Source organism: Drosophila rhopaloa, unplaced genomic scaffold (genome assembly GCF_018152115.1).
Source record: "Drosophila rhopaloa isolate 14029-0021.01 unplaced genomic scaffold, ASM1815211v1 contig_2, whole genome shotgun sequence".
NCBI lineage: Eukaryota > Metazoa > Arthropoda > Insecta > Diptera > Drosophilidae > Drosophila > Drosophila rhopaloa.
In genome coordinates, this window is record NW_025335083.1 from 19,208,608 (window position 1) to 19,231,410 (window position 22,803).

At 43.6% G+C, this 22,803-nt stretch overlaps 1 protein-coding gene across 25 annotated transcripts in view; it reads right to left on the minus strand.

The window, feature by feature from the left end:
- The window catches only part of LOC108040944, a 131,206-nt gene that overhangs the window by 52,986 nt on the left and 55,417 nt on the right, over positions 1-22,803 (minus strand). For 19 of the 25 annotated variants that reach the window (XM_044459840.1, XM_044459853.1, XM_044459847.1 and 16 more), the window contains 10 exons: positions 21,521-21,829; positions 19,511-21,319; positions 19,354-19,446; positions 15,178-15,975; positions 2,579-2,722; positions 2,440-2,517; positions 1,687-2,310; positions 1,126-1,347; positions 831-1,013; positions 92-577 (listed from right to left, as the gene is read on the minus strand). In XM_044459840.1, coding sequence (XP_044315775.1) covers positions 92-577; positions 831-1,013; positions 1,126-1,347; positions 1,687-2,310; positions 2,440-2,517; positions 2,579-2,722; positions 15,178-15,975; positions 19,354-19,446; positions 19,511-21,319; positions 21,521-21,829 — 4,746 coding nt within the window. The remainder of the gene's footprint in view (positions 1-91; positions 578-830; positions 1,014-1,125; positions 1,348-1,686; positions 2,311-2,439; positions 2,518-2,578; positions 2,723-15,177; positions 15,976-19,353; positions 19,447-19,510; positions 21,320-21,520; positions 21,830-22,803) is intronic. The other 6 variants (XM_044459854.1, XM_044459848.1, XM_044459850.1 and 3 more) reach the window with 4 other exon arrangements.

Here is a 22,803-nt window from a genome sequence, read left to right on the forward strand (position 1 = left end):
AGAATGGTTTAAGAGTTTCCAGAAAACAATGTTATTACAGAGTAAAAAAAATGTAGCTTTACATTTTTTTTAATATAGATACAATACTCACTGCAATTTTTAAATGGATTTCCGGTAAGACCCTTGGGGCAGTAGCAGATGGGGTTGCCATTGTCCAGCTCGCACAGGGCATTTAAGCCACATGGATTGGGATCGCATGGGTCTTGGGGCGGACTGCAACCCACCTGAGGGTTTCCATTGTAGCCAGGCGGGCACTTGCACACCCCACGATGGTTGATCACATCGCAGAGAGCAAAGGATCCACACTGGCAGGGCGATGAGCACTTTCCGTTGATGCAGGCCTGATTCGAATCACACTCGGAATCGGCACGGCAACCTTGACTAGGAAGACATTGCACATAAGCGTTGCCCAGGAATCCGGGCAGGCAGCGACAATCAGTTCCGTGGTTCACGGGAATGCACTCGGCATTCTCGCCACAAGAGTCCTCTTGGCAGGGATTAATACAGCGCCGGTTCAGGCGATCGCAGAGCTTCGTCGGCGGACAGTCCTCGTTGTATTGGCAGACATTGGGACGTGCTGTTTTTTTTTGGTTAGGGTTACGGTGCGATTCGGTTGGATCGGTGGGTGTATTTATAGTTTGTTGTTTGATTTTTAGAGTTGAATTGGTGTCGGGACGGTACAAGTTTTATACAAGTGTCGTGGTGTACGGGGGTTTGTACAGTGTATGAAAGAGAGAGATTTTTGGAAATGAGACATTGTGACACATTAGCAGAGGATTTTTTGGAGGACAACAGAGGTGCGCCATCGTGTTGATCAAGGGTATACTAACCTGGCTGACAGCCAACAAATCCATTTCCCTGGAAGCCATCCGCACAGCTGCAATCGGCTGCATGGTTGCTGTTAACGCAAACGGCGTTTGTGGCACAAGGATCATGGACATCGCATGGATGCTGGCAGAGCTGATTGATGCATGCTTCTGTGACTCCGCAGTCCGAGTTTTCTGTGCATTCAACTGTAAGTTGGTTAAGTAATATTAGTTGTTGTCCCATAAATTCAAAGCTAAAGACTTGGTAGTTCATCCCATGCATTAAATTAAGTTGTTGATTAATTGATTAGTGTCTTACTTGAGGTTTGGGTTGTTACACATTTGACCATCGGATTGCCCTCATGACCCTGCGGACAGGTGCAAACTGGTCGATGACTCTTGGCCGTACACTTGGCACTTGCGGCACAAATCTTGGCAAACTCGCACGGATCCTGGCACAGACCCATGTAACAGGCCTCGCTCTCAATGCAGTCGTTGTTAGATTGGCAGGGTTCAGGTGTTTTCGGTGAACCCGGCGGTTCTACTTGTTAGAAATGATTTAGTGAGTTAAATAGTTAATACAATGGTGAAGATTTTTAAATTAAATTAATAGATAAATATGTACAAGGGCTATACTAAGTATGTACATTTTTTTACAACAAAATTGGTTGGTAACGCCAGAAAACGAGCCCTATACATAAACATTTATGTACAATTGAACAGTATTAGTGCCACTTTGGGATTTGCAAATTGGGTGTTTTAAATGTTTTATCATAGTTTTAACTGTAGAAATATGTGTCATACATTGCTGAAATTGAGTGTGAGAAAAGTAAGGGAAAATCCCAAAGTGGCGTGCATGTAACATAAAAAGTTAATATACCTTTCTTACGGCAATGCCCCAGCTTACAGTGCTCGTTAGGGGCACAGTTAGTATCTACTGTACATGGGTTAATTAATGAGATGTCAGTGGTGTTGCCCAGTGGGGCAATCATGGTGTTGGTGCTGTAGACCTCCGTGGTGGTGCCCGCCGTGGTAGGCAACTCTATTGGCCATGCCGTTGTGGTGTCTGGAACTTCGTTGGAAGTATCCAGCCGCGTGGTCTTCATCTTAGGCGTTGTAGTGGACCGCCTCTGACTGTCACTAATAATATCTTCGCCCCGCAACGTGGTCGTCTGGATTGTCGGCCTTGGAGTTGGCGTATCGGTGATATTGTTCTCACCATCGCGATATCGCCTTGTGGCATCGGTGTGGGAGGTGGTGCTTTCTGTGTCTGGTTTTTGATTCTTACTGGTCTGGTTAGTAGCGCTTGTGATTGTGCTCGATTCAATGCTAGTGGAGGAAGTGGTAGTAGTGGTTGTGGTCGTGGTGGTGGTTCTTGTGGTGGCCTTTGTGGTAGTCGGCGTCGTTTTGACGCCTGTGTTTGGGTTAGCTGTTGTTCTTGGTTTCGTTGGTATCTTGGTAGTTGTGGAGTTCTTGGTAGTAATAGTTGTTATTGTTACATTAGCTAAGGAGAGAGATGTATTTACATGGGTAAAGGGAGGTTAATTTATATTAGAATATGTACACAGCGTATTTACACTTAACATTAAGAGTTTTAAGTTGATTAAGGAAAATAAGTGCTGGGAGAACTTACCCTTTATACAAGCACCGGTTGTGGGATCACAGTTTGCGCCCGGTGGACAATGTTCGCAGCCAGGCGTACGACCATGTTCTATATAGTTTAAATGAGATCGGTCTTTCTGGAGTTTTTAATGTTTAACACTGGGACTCACCGGCTGAGCACAATGGCTGATGGTTAAGAACACGGCAATCCTCATTACGGCTGCAGGGATTGTTGTAGGTACAAGGATCCACGCAAAGAGCATTGATGCACGCCTGCAGGGAGGGGCACTCCTCACTCGATGCGCAACCGATTTCTGTTCGTGCGTTGAAAGCAGAATACATTAATGCATTAGTTCGGGTACATTTAGACATTTTATCATAGCACATATGTGCGTTAATATAAAGTCGTTAAAATTTTTGTCATTCCTTTTATTTAGGTCAAGATTCCTGTTCGGTAGGTAGTTTTCTTTTTCATAAATTTTCAATGCAGTTAGTATAACTTTTTCGTTAAATGTAGAATCCTTATTCTAACTTTTCAACTCCAGATTCAAGCAGAGTAATTACTATGTAGCAGGATTTAGCATTAGTTAAATATATTTTAGTTTTGGCAGTTGCTTTAAACAACATATACACATGCAAAAGCATTAAGTGAGTTAGTGCATACCTTTATTAGCTAAGATTTCATATAATTAGTAATCCAAATACCACATGCAAACATTTTTACTAAAGACTAAACACTTACGATACATGATTAACGACAACGAGTATGTTTACTAAATATAAAAAAAATCAACACAGTTTAGAACACATTGGAAAGGTTTCGCGCTGAGATACAAAACATGCTAGTTGAGATCCTTCGAAAACTTAACGAAAAACATTCAAAGTGGGGTGGACGATGACAGAGGATTTGATGATGACTTTTGCAGCAGGCATTTAAGGTGACAAAAAGCAGGCAACTAACATGAACGAATAACATTGAAACATAAATCGACATGCAAACGACTGCACTAAAGAGTAAACTCCCAAGAATTGGCATTCGGTCAAAAGCTTCTTTGATGGACACACAAACTTCGAACTAACTCGGGTGCTGCTCGTGGTGAAGAAATCGGTGGGAAAAGGTGCAAGGCTTTCAGCAATACAGCCAGAAAAGCAGTAAGAAGAGGGGAACAAAGACAAATGCATTTGGAAAAGTCGAGGACAAAGAACACTCAGGAATTGCGAGAAATAATCCAAATGGTTGCATGCAAGGTGCCCGCACGATTCAAATGGGTCATACATATATATGAGCCACAAAAAGGATAATGGCTGTAAATCCAAAAGAAGAGTAAGAAAATATGACATCCAACTGAAGTAGGCCACTACAATTTGCCAGTTATGTGATTGGCGTTGAAAGTAGTCAGCGATGCCACGATGCCAAGAGTTTACCGCAACCCTGTGGTTCCTTGCAATTCATTCATTATGATTCGATAACAAGACTTACAATTTATATACACAACTTTAGTTACCTGCTTTTATAGAGCAATCGGGTCTATTTACATCATCGTCGGTATCACAGATGCACATTGTGGTGTGGTTCAATGTACGACAAATAGTCAGATTCTGAACAGTGCAGAGATTGTTGAAATATTCACAAGGCGATATGCACCGCCCTCCTACGCAAGTCTGGTCGTCCAAGCAGTCGTGCTCTGTTTTACAAGTCATTACAGATTCTGTCGTTGGTCTATTTGTCACAGTTAGGTCTTTCGCATTTGGCATTTCCATTGAAACGGGTTTCAACACCGATATAGGAGTGGATTCGTTTAAAGTAGGCCAAATATGCATAGGCACAGTAGGAATAGTAGTTTCATTTATATTCCTTACAGTTGTCACTTCGCTTAGAGTTTTAATCGTATGTTCCGTCATTTGTCCACGTGTTGTAGCAATAGGAACATATGTTGTTGTTTCGGAAGTGATTGTTTGGAGAGTAGTTTCTATTATTGGTGGACTAAGAGTTGATCTATCAAAAAGCTTTGTAGTTGGTTCTTCTCTAGAAGATTCTGTCGTTGGTTCACTTATGTGACCAAGGGTTGTTCCCCGAGGTAATGTCGTCGGTTTTTCGCTAATTTCGGATGAAGTGGTTCCATCCGATGACTCTGTTGTTACGTCAATTGGAGTTTTGGTCGTCGGTTCCGTCACTTGCCTATGTGTTGTACCAATTGGAATATATGTGGTTGTTTCCGTAGTGATTGTTGGGACAGTAGTTTCTATTATTGGTGGGCCTAGGGTAGATCTATCAACAAGCTTTGTAGTTGGTTCTTCTCTGGAAGATTCTGTCGTAAGTTCAGTTTCTCGACCAGGGGTTGTTCCCCGAGGTAATGTCGTCGGTTTTTCGCTACTTTCGGATGAAGTGGTTCCATCCGTTGACTCTGTTATTACGCCGCTAGGAGTTTTGGTCGTCTGTTCCGTCACTTGTCCTCGTGTTGTACCAATTGGAATATATGTGGTTGTTTCCGTAGTCATTGTTGGCACAGTAGTTTCTATTATTGGTGGGCCTAGGGTAGATCTATCAACAAGCTTTGTAGTTGGTTCTTCTCGAGAAGATTCTGTCGTTGGTTCAGTCGATCGTCCTGGGGTTGTAGAGGTTCCATCCGTTGACTCTGTTATTACGCCGCTAGTAGTTTTGGTCGTCTGTTCCGTCACTTGTCCTCGTGGTGTACCAATTGGAATATATCTGGTTGTTTCAGAAGTGATTGTTGGGACAGTAGTTTCTATTATTGGTGGACTAAGAGTTGATCTATCAACAATCTTTGTTGATGGTTCTTCTCGAGAAGATTCTGTCGTTGGTTCAGTCGATCGTTCTGGGGTTGTACCCGGAGGCAAAGTCGTCGGTTTTTCGCTACTTTCGGATGGAGTGGTTCCATCCGTTGACTCTGTTATTACGCCGTTAGGAGTTTTGGTCGTCTGTTCCGTCACTTGTCCTCGTGGTGTACCAATTGGAATATATCTGGTTGTTTCGGAAGTGATTGTTGGGACAGTAGTTTCTATTATTGGTGGACTAAGAGTTGGTTTATCAACAAGCTTTGTAGTTGGTTCTTCTCGAGAAGATTCTGTCGTTGGTTCAGTCGTTCGTTCTGGAATTGTACCCGGAGGCAATGTCGTCGGTTTTTCGCTACTTTCGGATGGAGTGGTTCCATCCGTTGACTCTGTTATTACGCCGCTTGGAGTGTTGGTCGTCTGTTCCGTCACTTGTCCTCGTGTTGTACCAATTGGAATATATGTGGTTGTTTCGGGAGTGATTGTTGGGAGAGTAGTTTTTATTATTGGTGGACTATCAACAAGCTTTGTAGTTGGTTCTTTTCGAGAAGATTCTGTCGTTGGTTCAGTCGTTCGTCCTGGGGTTGTACCCGGAGGCAATGTCGCCGGTTTTTCGCTACTTTCGGATGGAGTGGTTCCATCCGATGACTCTGTTATTACGCCGCTAGGAGTTTTGGTCGTCTGTTCCGTCACTTGTCCTCGTGTTGTACCAATTGGAATATATCTGGTTGTTTCGGAAGTGATTGTTGGGACAGTAGTTTCTATTATTGGTGGACTAAGAGTTGGTCTATCAACAAGCTTTGTAGTTGGTTCTTCTCGAGAAGATTCTGTCGATGGTTCAGTGGTTCGTTCTGGAATTGTACCCGGAGGCAATGTCGTCGGTTTTTCGCTACTTTCGGATGGAGTGGTTCCATCCGTTGACTCTGTTATTATGCCGCTTGGAGTGTTGGTCGTCTGTTCCGTCACTTGTCCTCGTGTTGTACCAATTGGAATATATGTGGTTGTTTCGGAAGTGATTGTTGGGAGAGTAGTTTTTATTATTGGTGGGCCTAGGGTAGATCTATCAACAAGCTTTGTAGTTGGTTCTTCTCGAGAAGATTCTGTCGTTGGTTCAGTCGTTCTTCCTGGGGTTGTACCCGGAGCCAATGTCGTCGGTTTTTCGGTACTTTCGGATGGAGTGGTTCTGTTAGTGGACTCTGTTATTACGCCGCTTGGAGTTTTGGTCGTCTGTTCCGTCACTTGTCCTCGTGGTGTACCAACTGGAATATATGTGGTTGTTTCGGAAGTGATTGTTGGGACAGTAGTTTCTATTATTGGTGGACTAAGAGTTGATCTATCAACAAGCTTTGTAGTTGGTTCTTCTCGAGAAGATTCTGTGGTTGGTTCAGTCGTTCGTCCTGGGGTTGTACCCGGAGGCAATGTCGTCGGTTTTTCACTACTTTCGGATGGAGTGGTTCCATCCGTTGACTCTGTTATTACGCCGCTAGGAGTTTTGGTCGTCAGTTCCGTCACTTGTCCTCGTGTTGTACCAATTGGAATATATGTGGTTGTTTCAGTAGTCATTGTTGGGACAGTAGTTTCTATTATTGGTGGGCCTAGGGTAGATCTATCAACAAGCTTTGTAGTTGGTTCTTCTCGAGAAGATTCGGTTGTTGGTTCAGTCGATCGTCCTGGGGTTGTACCCGGAGGCCATGTCGTCGATTTTACGCTACTTTCGGATGGAGTGGTTCCATCCGATGACTCTGTTATTACGTCACTTGGAGTTTTGGCCGTCGGTTCCGTCACTTGTCCTCGTGGTGTACCAATTGGAATATATCTGGTTGTTTCGGAAGTGATTGTTGGGACAGTAGTTTCTATTATTGGTGGACTAAGAGTTGGTCTATCAACAAGCTTTGTAGTTGGTTCTTCTCGAGAAGATTCTGTCGTTGGTTCAGTCGTTCGTTCTGGAATTGTACCCGGAGGCAATGTCGTCGGTTTTTCGCTACTTTCGGATGGAGTGGTTCCATCCGTTGACTCTGTTATTATGCCGCTTGGAGTGTTAGTCGTCTGTTCCGTCACTTGTCCTCGTGTTGTACCAATTGGAATATATATGGTTGTTTCGGATGTGATTGTTGGGGCAGTAGTTTCTATTATTGGTGGGCCTATTGTAGATCTATCAACAAGCTTTGTAGTTGGTTCTTTTCGAGAAGATTCTGTCGTTGGTTCAGTCGTTTGTCCTGGGGTTGTACCCGGAGCCAATGTCGTCGGTTTTGCACTACTTTCGGATGAAGTGGTTTCATTCGATGACTCTGTTGTTACGTCACTTGGAGTTTTGGTCGTCTGTTTCGTCATTTGGCCTTGTGTTGTACCGATTGGAATATATGTGGTTGTTTCCGAAGTGATTGTTGGGACAGTAGTTTCTATTATTGGTGGACTAAGAGTTGATCTATCAACAAGCTTTGTAGTTGGTTTTTCTCGAGAAGATTCTGTCGTTGGATGAGTCGTTCGTGCTGGGGTTGTGCCCAGAGGCAATGTCGTCGGTTTTTCGCTACTTTCGGATGAAGTGGTTCCATCCGTTGACTCTGTTGTTACCTCACTTGGAGTTTTGGTCGTCTGTTCCGTCACTTGTCCACGTGTTGTACCAATTGGAATATATGTGGTTGTTTCGGAAGTGATTGTTGGGACAGTAGTTTCTATTATTGGTGGACTAAGAGTTGATCTATCAACAAGCTTTGTAGTTGCTTCTTCTCGAGAAAATTCTGTCGTTGGTTCAGTCGTTCGTCCTGGGGTTGTACCCGGTGGCAATGTCGTCGGTTTTTCGCTACTTTCGGATGGAGTGGTTCCATCCGTTGACTCTGTTATTACGCCGCTAGGAGTTTTGGTCGTCTGTTCCGTCACTTGGCCTCGTGTTGTACCGATTGGAATATATGTGGTTGTTTCCGAAGTGATTGTTGGGACAGTAGTTTCTATTATTGGTGGACTAATAGTTGATCTATCAACAAGCTTTGTAGTTGGTTCTTCTCGAGAAGATTCTGTCGTTGGTTGAGTTGTTCGTCCTGGGGTTGTACCCGGAGGCAATGTCGTCGGTTTTTCGCTACTTTCGGATGGAGTGGTTCTATCCGTTGACTCTGTTGTTACGTCACTTGGAGTTTTGGTCTTCTGTTCCGTCACTTGCTCATGTGTTGTACCAATTGGAATAAATGTGGTTGTTTCGGAAGTGATTGTTGGGACAGTAGTTTCTATTATTGGTGGACTAAGAGTTGATCTATCAACAAGCTTTGTAGTTGGTTCTTCTCGAGAAGATTCTGTCGTTGGTTCAGTCGTTCGTCCTGGGGTTGTACCCGGAGGCAATGTCGTCGGTTTTTCGCTACTTTCGGATGGAGTGGTTGAATCCGTTGATTCCGTTATTACGCCGCTAGGAGTTTTGGTCGTCTGTTCCGTCATTTGGCCTCGTGTTGTACCGATTGGAATATATGTGGTTGTTTCCGAAGTGATTGTTGGGACAGTAGTTTCTATTATTGGTGGACTAATAGTTGATCTATCAACAAGCTTTGTAGTTGGTTCTTCTCGAGAAGATTCTGTCGTTGGTTGAGTTGTTCGTCCTGGGGTTGTACCCGGAGGCAATGTCGTCGGTTTTTCGCTACTTTCGGATGGAGTGGTTCTATCCGTTGACTCTGTTATTACGCCGCTTGGAGTTTTGGTCGTCTGTTCCGTCACTTGTCCGCGTGTTGTACCAATTGGAATATATGTGGTTGTTTCGGTAGTGATTGTTGGGAGAGTAGTTTCTAGTATTGGTGGACTAAGAGTTGATCTATCAACAAGCTTTGTAGTTGGTTCTTCTCGAGAAGATTCTGTTGTTGGTTCAGTCGTTCGTCCTGGGGTTGTACCCGGAGGCAATGTCGTCGGTTTTTCGCTACTTTCGGATGGAGTGGTTCCATCCGTTGACTCTGTTATTACGCCGCTTTGAGTTTTGGTCGTCTGCTCCGTCACTTGTCCTCGTGTTGTACCAATTGGAATATATGTGGTTGTTTCGGTAGTGATTGTTGGGACAGTAGTTTCTATTATTGGTGGACTAAGAGTTGATCTATCAACAAGCTTTGTAGTTGGTTCTTCTCGAGAAGATTCTGTCGTTGGTTCAGTCGTTCGTCCTGGGGTTGTACCCGGAGGCAATGTCGTCGGTTTTTCGCTACTTTCGGATGGAGTGGTTCCATCCGTTGACTCTTTTGTTACGTCACTTGGAGTTTTGGTCTTCTGTTCCGTCACTTGCTCATGTGTTGTACCAATTGGAATAAATGTGGTTGTTTCGGAAGTGATTGTTGGGACAGTAGTTTCTATTATTGGTGGACTAAGAGTTGATCTATCAACAAGCTTTGTAGTTGGTTCTTCTCGAGAAGATTCTGTCGTTGGTTCAGTCGTTCGTCCTGGGGTTGTACCCGGAGGCAATGTCGTCGGTTTTTCGCTACTTTCGGATGGAGTGGTTCCATCCGTTGACTCTGTTATTACGCCGCTAGGAGTTTTGGTCGTCTGTTCCGTCACTTGTCCTCGTGTTGTACCAATTGGAATATATGTGGTTGTTTCGGGAGTGATTGTTGGGAGAGTAGTTTTTATTATTGGTGGGCCTAGGGTAGATCTATCAACAAGCTTTGCAGTTGTTTCTTCTCGAGAAGATTCTGTCGTTGGTTCAGTGGTTCGTCCTGGGGTTGTACCCGGAGGCAATGTCGTCGGTTTTTCGCTACTTTCGGATGGAGTGGTTCTATCCGTTGACTCTGTTATTACGCCGCTAGGAGTTTTGGTCGTCTGTTCCGTCACTTGTCCTCGTGGTGTACCAATTGGAATATATGTGGTTGTTTCGGAAGTGACTGTTGGGACAGTAGTTTCTATTATTGGTGGACTAAGAGTTGATCTATCAACAAGCTTTGTAGTTGGTTCTTCTCGAGAAGATTCTGTCGTTGGTTGAGTCGTTCGTCCTGGGGTTGTACCCGGAGGCAATGTCGTCGGTTTTGCACTACTTTCGGATGAAGTGGTTTCATTCGATGACTCTGTTGTTACGTCACTTGGAGTTTTGGTCGTCTGTTCCGTCACTTGTCCTCGTGTTGTACCAATTGGAATATATGTGGTTGTTGGGAGAGTAGTTTCCATTATTGGGGGGCCAACGGTAGATCTATCAACAAACTTTGTAGTTGTTACTTCTCTGGAAGATTCTGTCGTTAGTTCAGTTTCTCGTCCAGAGGTTGTAACCGGAGGTAATGTCGTCGGTTCACTCATTCGACTAGGGGTTGTACCCCGAGGTAATGTCGTCGGTTTTTCGCTACTTTCGGAAGGAGTGGTTCTATCCGTTGACTGTGTTGTTACGTCACTTGGAGTTTTGGTCTTCTGTTCCGTCACATGCCCATGTGTTGTACCAATTGCAATATATGTGGTTGTTTCGGAAGTGATTGTTGGGACAGTAGTTTCTATTATTGGTGGACTATGAGTTGATCTATCAACAAGCTTTGTAGTTGGTTCTTCTCGAGAAGATTCTGTCGTTGGTTGAGTCGTTCGTCCTGGGGTTGTACCCCGAGGTAATGTCGTCGGTTTTTCGCTACTTTCGGATGAAGTGGTTCCATCCGTTGACTCTGTTATTACGCCGCTAGGAGTTTTGGTCGTCTGTTCCGTCACTTGGCCTCGTGTTGTACCGATTGGAATATATGTGGTTGTTTCCGAAGTGATTGTTGGGACAGTAGTTTCTATTACTGGTGGACTAATAGTTGATCTATCAACAAGCTTTGTAGTTGGTTCTTCTCGAGAAGATTCTGTCGTTGGTTGAGTCGTTCGTCCTGGGGTTGTACCCGGAGGCAATGTCGTCGGTTTTTCGCTACTTTCGGATGGAGTGGTTCTATCCGTTGACTCTGTTGTTACGTCGCTTGGAGTTTTGGTCGTCTGTTCCGTCACTTGTCCTCGTGTTGTACCAATTGGAATATATGTGGTTGTTTCGGTAGTGATTGTTGGGAGAGTAGTTTCTATTATTGGTGGACTAAGAGTTGATCTATCAACAAGCTTTGTAGTTGGTTCTTCTCGAGAAGATTCTGTCGTTGGTTCAGTCGTTCGTCCTGGGGTTGTACCCGGAGGCAATGTCGTCGGTTTTTCGCTACTTTCGGATGGAGTGGTTCCATCCGTTGACTCTGTTGTTACGTCACTTGGAGTTTTGGTCTTCTGTTCCGTCACTTGCTCATGTGTTGTACCAATTGGAATAAATGTGGTTGTTTCGGAAGTGATTGTTGGGACAGTAGTTTCTATTATTGGTGGACTAAGAGTTGATCTATCAACAAGCTTTGTAGTTGGTTCTTCTCGAGAAGATTCTGTCGTTGGTTGAGTCGTTCGTCCTGGGGTTGTACCCGGAGGCAATGTCGTCGCTTTTTCGCTGCTTTCGTATGGAGTGGTGCTATCCGTTGACTCTGTTATTACGCCGCTTGGAGTTTTGGTCGTCTGCTCCGTCACTTGTCCTCGTGTTGTACCAATTGGAATATATGTGGTTGTTTCGGTAGTGATTGTTGGGACAGTAGTTTCTAGTATTGGTGGACTAAGAGTTGATATATCAACAAGCTTTGTAGTTGGTTCTTCTCGAGAAGATTCTGTCGTTGGTTCAGTCGTTCGTCCTGGGGTTGTACTCGGAGGCAATGTCGTCGGTTTTTCGCTACTTTCGGATGGAGTGGTTCCATCCGTTGACTCTGTTATTACGCCGCTAGGAGTTTTGGTCGTCTGTTCCGTCACTTGTCCTCGTGTTGTACCAATTGGAATATATGTGGTTGTTTCGGGAGTGATTGTTGGGAGAGTAGTTTTTATTATTGGTGGGCCTAGGGTAGATCTATCAACAAGCTTTGTAGTTGTTTCTTCTCGAGAAGATTCTGTCGTTGGTTCAGTCGTTCGTCCTGGGGTTGTACCCGGAGGCCATGTCGTCGGTTTTTCGCTACTTTCGGATGGAGTGGTTCCATCCGTTGACTCTGTTATTACGCCGCTTGTAGTTTTGGTCGTCTGTTCCGTCACTTGTCCGCGTGTTGTACCAATTGGAATATATGTGGTTGTTTCGGTAGTGATTGTTGGGAGAGTAGTTTCTAGTATTGGTGGACTAAGAGTTGATCTATCAACAAGCTTTGTAGTTGGTTCTTCTCGAGAAGATTCTGTCGTTGGTTCAGTCGTTCGTCCTGGGGTTGTACCCGGAGGCAATGTCGTCGGTTTTTCGCTACTTTCGGATGGAGTGGTTCCATCCGTTGACTCTGTTATTACGCCGCTTGGAGTTTTGGTCGTCTGCTCCGTCACTTGTCCTCGTGTTGTACCAATTGGAATATATGTGGTTGTTTCGGTAGTGATTGTTGGGACAGTAGTTTCTATTATTGGTGGACTAAGTGTTGATCTATCAACAAGCTTTGTAGTTGGTTCTCTGGAAGATTGTGTCGTTGGTTCAGTCGTTCGTCCTGGGGTTGTACCCGGAGGCAATGTCGTCGGTTTTTCGCTACTTTCGGATGGAGTGGTTCCATCCGTTGACTCTGTTGTTACGTCACTTGGAGTTTTGGTCTTCTGTTCCGTCACATGCCCATGTGTTGTACCAATTGGAATATATGTGGTTGTTTCGGAAGTGATTGTTGGGACAGTAGTTTCTATTATTGGTGGACTAAGAGTTGATCTACCAACAAGCATTGTAGTTGGTTCTTCTCGAGAAGATTGTGTCGTTGGTTCAGTCGTTGGTTCAGTCGTTCGTCCTGGGGTTGTACCCGTTGACTCCGTTGACTCTGTTATTACGCCGCTTGGAGTTTTGGTCGTCTGTTCCGTCACTTGTCCTCGTGTTGTACCAATTGGAATATATGTGGTTGTTTCGGTAGTGATTGTTGGGAGAGTAGTTTCTATTATTGGTGGACTAAGAGTTGATCTATCAACAAGCTTTGTAGTTGGTTCTTCTCGAGAAGATTCTGTCGTTGGTTCAGTCGTTCGTCCTGGGGTTGTACCCGGAGGCAAAGTCGTCGGTTTTTCGCTACTTTCGGATGGAGTGGTTCCATCCGTTGACTCTGTTATTACGCCGCTAGGAGTTTTGGTCGACTGTTCCGTCACTTGTCTTCGTGTTGTATCAATTGAAATATATGTGGTTGTTTCGGAAGTGATTGTTGGGTGAGTAGTTTGCGTTATTGGTGGGCCAAGGGTAGATCTATCAACAAGCTTTGTAGTTGGTACTTCTCTGGAAGATTCTGTCGTTAGTTCAGTTTCTCGACCAGAGGTTGTAACCGGAGGTAATGTCGTCGGTTCACTCATTCGACCAGGGGTTGTACCCCGAGGTAATGTCGTCGGTTTTTCGCTACTTTCGCTTGGTGTTTTGGTCGTCTGTTCCGTCACTTGCCCACGTGTTGTACCAATTGGAAGATTAGTGGTAATTTGGTCTGTTATTGTAGGGACATTTGTTTCTAAAGATGCTGGACTTAGAGTAGAACGTTCAACAAGCCCTGTCGTTGGTTCTTGTCTAGTAGATTCGGTCGTTTGTGTAGTCATTTCTAGTTCAGGAAGTGCAGTTTTATCAATTTCAGGGTGAGGATATTTAGTATCAATTGACAGTTGTTTTGTCGTCTTATACGATTCGGTTGTACTTGTGTAAGAAACCGTTGTTTCATTTTCAGCTTCTATATCGGTAAAGCGAGTTCGCATTTCAGTTTGATTTGCCAGTTGCATAACAGTATATTTTATATTGAGCGAGTCTGTCGTCGTTTCAAATTTTTGGGTTGTACTGTCAACTGATTCTGTTGGAATGCAGTTCGAGTCCGTCGTGTTCGCAAAGGTAGTTGGGCAAATACATATGTTTACCCTATGAGCTGATGTGACACACTTTACTGCGCCCGCACAGAAGGTGTGACAGGGATCGATACATTGACCTGACGATCCACATTGGTGCTCTTCACTGCAATCATCGTTTGAGGTACAGTTGCCAACTGGCTTAGCTGCTTCAAATTTTCATTTTTGGGTGATTTTTTTTACGTATTTTTGTGATATTTGAGTGGAGTATTTATACATTTTTTTAAATAAAAGTGTAAGATTTAAAAATAAAAAATACGTTAATATATTTACAAATATATACCAAATATAGGATAGAAGGTGTAAAGCTACAACAATAGGGAAGGTGCACTATATACATATACAGAGGGGCGTACCTAAAAAAAATACTGTTGGATATTTCGATCTAACTCTCTTGCATACGACTGCAAATGTAAACAAATATCTGAAGCTTTTTAAACTATTTTACGGTTAATCAATTTTAAATTAGGAACGAACGCCTTTACTATTAGTTAGCTACATATTGGTGTTGGATTGGTTTAGGTTTACCATTAGTATTCATCTTATTACCGTTTATTTAGAATCATAGGTTAAGATTTCATAGTACAAGTATTCAGGAGGCTTTTGATTAATAAATTGATTATTATCACTGTGAGCATGAGCGTGTGTGAATGTTCAGAAGAGTTTTCTTGTAATTGTGTCTTTATGTTATTGGTATTTTTGTTTGGTGACTTTAAAAGATCTTCTGATCAATGTTTGGACAACTCTTTTTATTATGTGCTTTACTTACACACTGTGCAAGTGGCGTAAAGCATCTGACCGTGGGGTTATAAAGTCCCTTGACTTGGACTTTTGGGTTGTAACTAAGCTTTGGGAAGGCAAGTTGACCATATCAAAAGCTTGATACGGCTAGAGGCAGTTAATTTCTCAGACCTATATACATTTACAATAACATTTCGAGGAAACAGATTGACAAGACCAGAAACATTAGACAGGAATGAAGGTTTGTCGTCAATATATTTCGTCGGAAACATTTGTTTGTGCTTTATCGCTGTTTTCTTTTTGTGAGGGGACAGACAATAAGACATAGCTAGCAAAAGGTGAGAGCGTGTGTGAAAGAGCAGGAAACAGAGATAATCGAGACAGAACATAAGGCACTTTCACTCGACAGAGAATTGAGTGATAGAGAGTACGTTTGGTGCTTTACCTTTTTGACATCCATTCTTGGCATCGGCTATAAATCCAGCTGGGCAGAATTTACATATCGGCTTGTGATCCTCGACAATGCATGGCGAGTTGGGTGCGCACGTGGCAAACTCGCACGGATCGATGCACTTAAGCTTCCGGCATGCCTGGCTAGCCGGACAGCCGGCGTCGCGCAGGCAAATAGATATTGATGGCTGGCAGTCGCGCATGCAAATGCAAACGGGCTTGTGGTTCTGTACCTCGCAGGATTTGTTTTCTGCACAAATTGCGGCACGGCCCAAAGGAACGATGCACGGGTTACGGCACTTGCCATCCGTGCAGGCCATATTCGAGGCACAGTCGTCATCGCGATAGCACTCCCTCTTGTCGGGGGCACACGTCAGTTCCCCGTATTCATTCACTATGAAACCAGACTTGCAGATACAGACCGGCTGGTGACGTCGCGTCTCGCACTTCTTGTTGCTCTCGCAGATAAATAGCGGATTGTTGCACGGATCTGTGCATTGGCCGTACTGTCCGCACTGCAATGTCTCCGGGCACTCGGAGTCTGCGGAACATGGAATCTGCTCCTTGGTCTTGGCATCCGTGTCGTCCGGCAGGCACTTGGGATCGGGCTTGCACTCGACCTCCGGCCGACCGATGTGACAACTGGGGCAGGAGCAGCGCGGACGATGAAGTACGGTTTTGCAGAGCGCATTCAAACCACACACGCCACGCATTGTACAAGGATCGCTGCAGTGTCCTTGGAGGCATGACTTTTCACTGGGACAATCCGTATCTGAGTAGCATTGTTCGGTGTCTATAAAATTACATCCAGGGCAGGGAAGAACGAGAGAGAGATAGACAGGAGTTGTTTGGTTGTTTAAATGTTAATCGTTGGTGGGTGCATTCAACTATTCGGTGGCATAAACGGTACGGTACGCTACTAAATAGATATATCTTTTTGGGGGGTATGGAAACACATAAAAACGAAAGTGCGACATTGAAATCGTCGAGTCAAAGTTGGGGCTTGAGCGTGATAGACGATAGTCTGGTGGAAGATTCAGGGCTGATTGAGGTATTTGCATTTGACAGTGTAAACACAAAAAATAAGAATCAAGAGTGGGGGGTGACTCGGATAAGACTTATAGCTAGATGTTTCTAAAAACAAAAGGGGAAACTTAATCGAGACAATATATAAGAAATATATTCCAGTTTTTGGTTGGTTGGTTTTGATTTGGGCCTCTTTTTGCTTAAGTGTTTTGTGTATTTTCTTGGTGTTTGGGTGGGGGGTTGTGTGTTTTCCGGTGGGTCGGTTTTTGTGTTCAATTAAGTGTCAGTGGGATTGTTGTGGACTCGATTTTGGGGTTTTGGGGTATTGTGCATGGGGTATGTTAGAGTAAAAGAAAATTTTAGCGGGGATTTTTAACAAGTTAAGATCAGAAACGGTGCATTTAGAAATCATAAGGCAACGTAATAAAAATAAAATAAAAAACAAAATTGGTTGTTTCACTTAAGTGGCTAACTTTAGTCGATTGGTGCAGTTAGATTAGGCAGCAAACTAAAGCAAGAGTTGATTATTTATTTGTTTGTCTTATTCAAATTGCAGAACTGTGAAGGGAACATCTCACAAAAACTAGGGTTATATGTTTTTATGGGCAGACCAAAACAATGCTTATCAATAAAGTTGTCTGCTTTTGGTTTTTGTCATTGGTTTGTATGAGTTCGATATGCTATAGATCGGCGTACAAGTGAGCGAGTGATGGTAGCAGTGAGTACAAGTGAGCATAGTTACAATCCTTGATGATTTACCATTTTTTCGAGCGAGCATAGAGCAGGGGAGCCTAGCACTATCCCAGTTTGCCCAATTAATTTGATGCTGTACTAAAGGCAGGCTTAGTTGAGCAATGAATTATCTCGGGATTAATGCGAATTCGAACTAATAAATATTTTGGTTTATTGTTTGTTCAGTTTGAGTTATGGCAAAAATTACACGACATCCAACACATGCGCTCTGCCCTCACGCGAGACACGCTATTGGCGATTGGTTTTGTGAGTGAGTGATTGATTCAGAGGAGAGAAAGAAAAAGATCTATTGGAAAATTAGAAAATGTAAGTACAAGTCTGGCAAAGACAGAATTAGCTTTGTAGGAAGAGGCTTTAGTAAGAATGTATAGAAAGAAACAGTATTTGAAAATCGATGGGTAAATACAATTTTGAAAAGTTTGATAAAAATATACGTGGCTAGTTTGATTCCTCCGGGTTATTAATAATTCACATTTTTCAAATTTAGTTTATATTTACAGATTGTTTTTGGTGTTGTTAGTTTGATCGGTCACATAGGTGTGGCTTAATCGTTTACGAATATATGTACAATATGTACAATTTTCTGTATATACAACTTAATTACTAGTCAAATGTACCAAAAATAATTGAAATGTTAGTTAAATTTAGTTACAATTTAAATCAATTCGGGTTTTGGTTCATATAGAGTTTAACCATTAGACGATCTATTTAGAGTGGTAGATAGGGAGGAGCTTTCTTAATATGTATTTTAAAAGGAGCTTTGTACATAATAAACGGTTGGATTTATTTCGGTTATACAGTAGACTTGCTTTAAGGATGCATTGAAAAGTAGTAGTAGCTGTTGATGTTGCTTTTGTTTTGGTAATCGTTTTGTACACAGTTGTAATGGATCTTAACTTGATAACTATGTTCCTCAATTGGTTTCAAATTTTGTTTCAAGCATATGTGAACTATGTGTGAGAATTGTCCCGTCCACAGTTCCCAATCTGAGACTTTGTTCATTCAAGAAATGTAACAAAAGGGTATTAGCAAAAGGAAACGACAGAGCGATAGGGAAATAACACTTGGGGTACAAAGGGGTGGACAGAGCGGAATCGGAGGAAGGATGGGAGTTTTCGGGTTGGGATTCGATCATTTTCAGTATCAAGGATGTGTTGAGGATTGTTGTCTATATGATAAGCGTGGCATTTTGTGTTTTTTTATTGGTTTAGTTATAATTTGTGTGCTTTCCTTGCACTTTCTGTGATTAACCATTTTTTTTTATTTTTCGCTACAATTTTATTGACTACATATCGCTATCGCGGCGTTTGTCGTTAGACTATGTAAATGTTAAATAGGGATGAGACAACTTGTTTACTGATCTGTGCGTTAACTGTTTCCAAGTTGTAATGGATGCCGCATAGTTGAGCGCCAATACAGATGGTTATAAAAAGCCAATTGTATGGAAACTAAAGAAGGAATTCAATGAGAATTGAGTTGAGCATAGCTTTATGAAAGCCAAATGAAATGAGAAGGCAAGCCCAAGCTTTATGGGAACTAATGTCAACTCTTTAGATTTTTTTTTAAGGAATGCACGATTGTGAATGTTATTTTTAGTAAGGTATTTTAAATTTGCTTATGACTAAACTTAATTTTGTTGCATAATTATTATTTTTGTCTTTTTGAATGCATATTTCAAAAATGAAGTGTAGGCACAGATTGGGTAACCGCGATAGCGACAGCAACATTCCACGAATTTCCATATGCGTTGATGGTGTATTGTAAAGTAAGGTGCTTAAAAACTAGAAAAACTCAAATAAAAACTAACAAAAATTGCATAGAAAAAAAAGTGCTCTGAATTATATTCATCGGCATGTCTGCTGCTTAACAAGCAACTCAGTTGCCAATTGGGAATTGGTTGTGTAGGTGGCTTTTGGTTTCTTAGCGTGTTTTTTGTACGTGCGGGGAAATTCGATATTAGACTTATACCTGAAACTTCGCACATGTGTATAGGTTGTTACGAAAAAATTAAAAATGTGTGTTACGAATAACGTATTAGCTTTGGTATTTTAAACACAGACACACTACACTGAAATCAAATTTGTTTTGGGTAAATGTTCTAAGCAGCCGCAAGGGCCGTTAAATTAGTGGAATTAGCTAATTAGCTGTTTTAAGTTTTTGTGTTTTAGCAACTCAAAACTATGTAATTAAACCGAAAAAATAATAACAATAAAATCAATTTCAATCAGTTACTAACAAACTTCCAGTTATGTTGGTAGGGGTAAAAACTTCAACGGTAACGCTTACTGATTACAATAACGATAACTTTTAAGAACGCTGGTTAACATGATTAGCAATAACGGTACGGTATGGTCTAAAACACTTGGAATGTAAACATTATATTGCCACTTACCCTGCTGACAGACATATTCATAGCCCTGGCGTACACAGTCTCCCACTTCACATCCTTGGGTTCGACAATCCTGCTTTGGCAGAGTCAAATAACCTGTATTACATCATAAAGAATTAATTTTTTTTTCAAAATATCATCACATATTTATCACACTTACATTGCACATAAGCATCTCCGTTGGGGAAGTCTTCCGGGCAGTAGCACTCGGCTTGGTTGTTGTCCAGCACATGACATGCAGCGTTCAAGCCACAAGGCTGATCGTGGCAGGCATTCACTAGCGGTCCTCCGCAGAGACATCCCTGATGGGCATCTCCAATGCACCCATCCATGCAGGCGCACTCATAGCCTCCGGGCACCTCAGTGCACTTGGAGTTATCGCCACAGGGTTTGCTAGAGCATCCTCCTTCCAATGGTCGGCACTCGCTAGTTGGATTGCCGAAGAAGTCCGGCGGGCAGGAGCACTGAGCCTTGCGACCCACCACCCGACACTGGGCATTGGTTCCACACGCTCCATACTCCAGACAGGGATTTCGGCATTTTCCTTGGTCGCAGCGCTTGTTGCTGTCGCAATCGGTGTCCACACGGCACTCAAACTGCACGCACTCCTTACTGGGCTCGCCCTCGTATCCATCCGGGCAGTAGCAGAGCATCCGGTGTTCGGACACGGTACAGAGCGCATTTCTTCCGCAAGCCTTGTCGTTCGCACATGGATCCGAGCACTTTCCATTGACACAACTTTGGTCGGCAGCACAATCTCCATTCGACTTGCATCCAGCGATACAAGCTCCTCGCTCGCAAAGCTGACCAACCGTACATTGACGCTTGGGTCCGCACTTATTCCGGCACTTTCCTCTGGCACACTGTTGTCCGCAGGCGCAGTCCTCGGTCCTTGAGCACTTTGTGGCACAATAGGCTTGGTCCTCATCGCATTCGCAGCCGGGATGACAACGTTCAGGCGGCAGTTGGCAGCCAGTCAGACCGTCTCCCATAAAGGCAGCGGGGCACTGGCATTGAACTCCGTGATTAACCACCAGGCAGTCAGCGCACTGTCCACATTGACCCGGGGTGCGACATGGGTTCTGGCACTTCTTGTTCACGCAGGCCTCGTCGGTGGCACAACTCAAATCCGTACGACATCCAGTCTGGCACATGCGATTCTCGCATATTTGTCCCTGGGCGCATGCCTCATCCGTGTTGCATACGGTCCTACAAGTTCCCCTCATGCAACGCTCATCTGCCAGGCAGTTCTGATCGTTTCTGCACTTTCCTTGGCAGCTGCCTGCGTAGCAGAGCTGATTTGTTTGACAATCATCGTTTCTTCCACAAGCAACGCGCGGCACTTTGCAGGCCACATTGGCATTTCCATCAAGTCCCTCCGGGCATTGGCACTGTTTCCTGTGATCGATCGTCTGGCAGTGCGCATTGGTGCCACAGGCAGTTGGATCGGCACATGGATCCACGCACTGTTGACCCACGCAGGACAAGTCCTGGGGGCAGCCCTGATCGGAACGGCAGCCAGGCATACAATTCAGGCCCAGACAGAGCTCTCCATGACCGCACTCATTGTCGTGGCGGCACAGGGGTTTGCATACTCCCTGCTGGCAGCGCTCGTTGGTCAGACAACCGGCATCATCGGCACACAGAGGTCGGCAGAACGACTCGAAGCAGGCCAATCCATTTCCACAGTCGCGATTCTCGCGGCATTCCAAGGGGGGAGAACGGACGCAGCCCACCTGGGGCGTGGGATTGGGCACCATGCTTTCCATGCAGCTGCAGCTGGCCCGGTGGTTGGACACCGAACAGGCGGCATTGGGACCACAGGGATTCTCCAGACACGGGTTCACGCACTTATCATTGCGGCAGGACTCTGAGGCACTGCAGTCATCATCCACATGGCAGCCGTAGACGCACTTGTTGTGCAGGCAAACGTGACCCAGGAAGCAATCGTTGTCCACACGACAGGTCACTAAGGTAGATAAATTTTTATTAGGAGCCGTTACTTATATAGGGAAAAACAAGCGTTTATTAATCATTGGATAATTCTGATGGTATTTAATCTAATTCTAATCTTGAATAATCTTTTTCAGAATTGACCATCGAAAAATACAAATTATTTAACCAAGAAACATCACAGTGGAGGCCAAGTTGTTTCGGCCAGATCACTTACGCATGCAGTTGCCCTTTAGGCACTTCTCGTTGGAGGCGCACTCCAGGTCGTTGTGGCACACAGGTAGGCACATAGAGTCACGGCAGGTGTATCCAGGTCCACATTCACCATCGCAGGCCACCGGCACACGCACGCACTCCTTGGCAGAGTCACCGGTGAAGCCCTCCGGGCAATGGCACTGTTTCAGATGGTTCTGGATCACGCACTCGGCGTTCTGTCCACAGGCCTGCGGTTGCAGGCAGGGATTGAAGCATTGACCACCTTGACACACCTCTGATGCTCCACATTCGGTGTCCAGTACACAAGCAGCTGTTAAGGAAAAAATTACAGTTTCATTATATTACTCTTAAAAGATTACAAATATATCCCGGTTGGTGTAACGGTCAGCTTTGTTCGTGGCGTGTAGTCATATGTGTAACTTGTATTTTCATTATACCCGTTACTCGTAGAGTAAAAGGGTATATTGTATTCGTGCAAAAGTATGTAACAGCTAGAAGGAAGCGTTTCCGACCCTATAAAGTATATATATTCTTGATCAGGATCACTAGCCGAGTCGATCTAGCCATGTCCGTCTGTCCGTCTGTCTGTCCGTCTGTCCGTCTGTCCGTCTGTCCGTCTGTCCGTCTGTCTGTCCGTATGAACGCTGAGATCTCGGAAACTATAAAAGCTAGAAGATTGGCATTTTACATGTAGATTTTAGGAGTTCCTACGCAGCGCAAGTTTGTTTCAAAAAGGTGCCACGCCCCCTTTAACGCCCACAATCGCTTATATACGATTTTAAAAATTTAAATATTTCGGAAAAGTAAAAATGCAGTTTTATTGTGTTTATCAATACCTATCGAAATGTAGAAGAAATTTTTCAAATCGGACCATTCGTTAAAAAGTTATGCGTGATCAAAGTTTCTATCTCCATCTCCCTCGCACTCCCTTCACCTGAGTAACGGGTATCTGATAGTCGGGGCACCCGACTATAGCGTTCTCTCTTGTTTTAGTTTGCAGTTAGTCTAAATTATAGGATAGCATTTGGTTTAGTTCGTAGGCTGTAAGCCTGTCCAAGGTTGTAGTGGTAGTTCTTTTGAGATGTTGTAGCGATTTTTTCAGTAGGAATAATATTTTACTAGTTGGAAACTTCGTAGATTATTCAATTTATGGAACAAATTAAACATAACGGAAATTTATGCAACGCGAATCGAGTTTAAAAACCAGTAACTGATAAAAAAATAAAAACTATATACATTTAAGCTAGCTGGTTCTGTCAAAATATATGACGTAATTGATTTTCA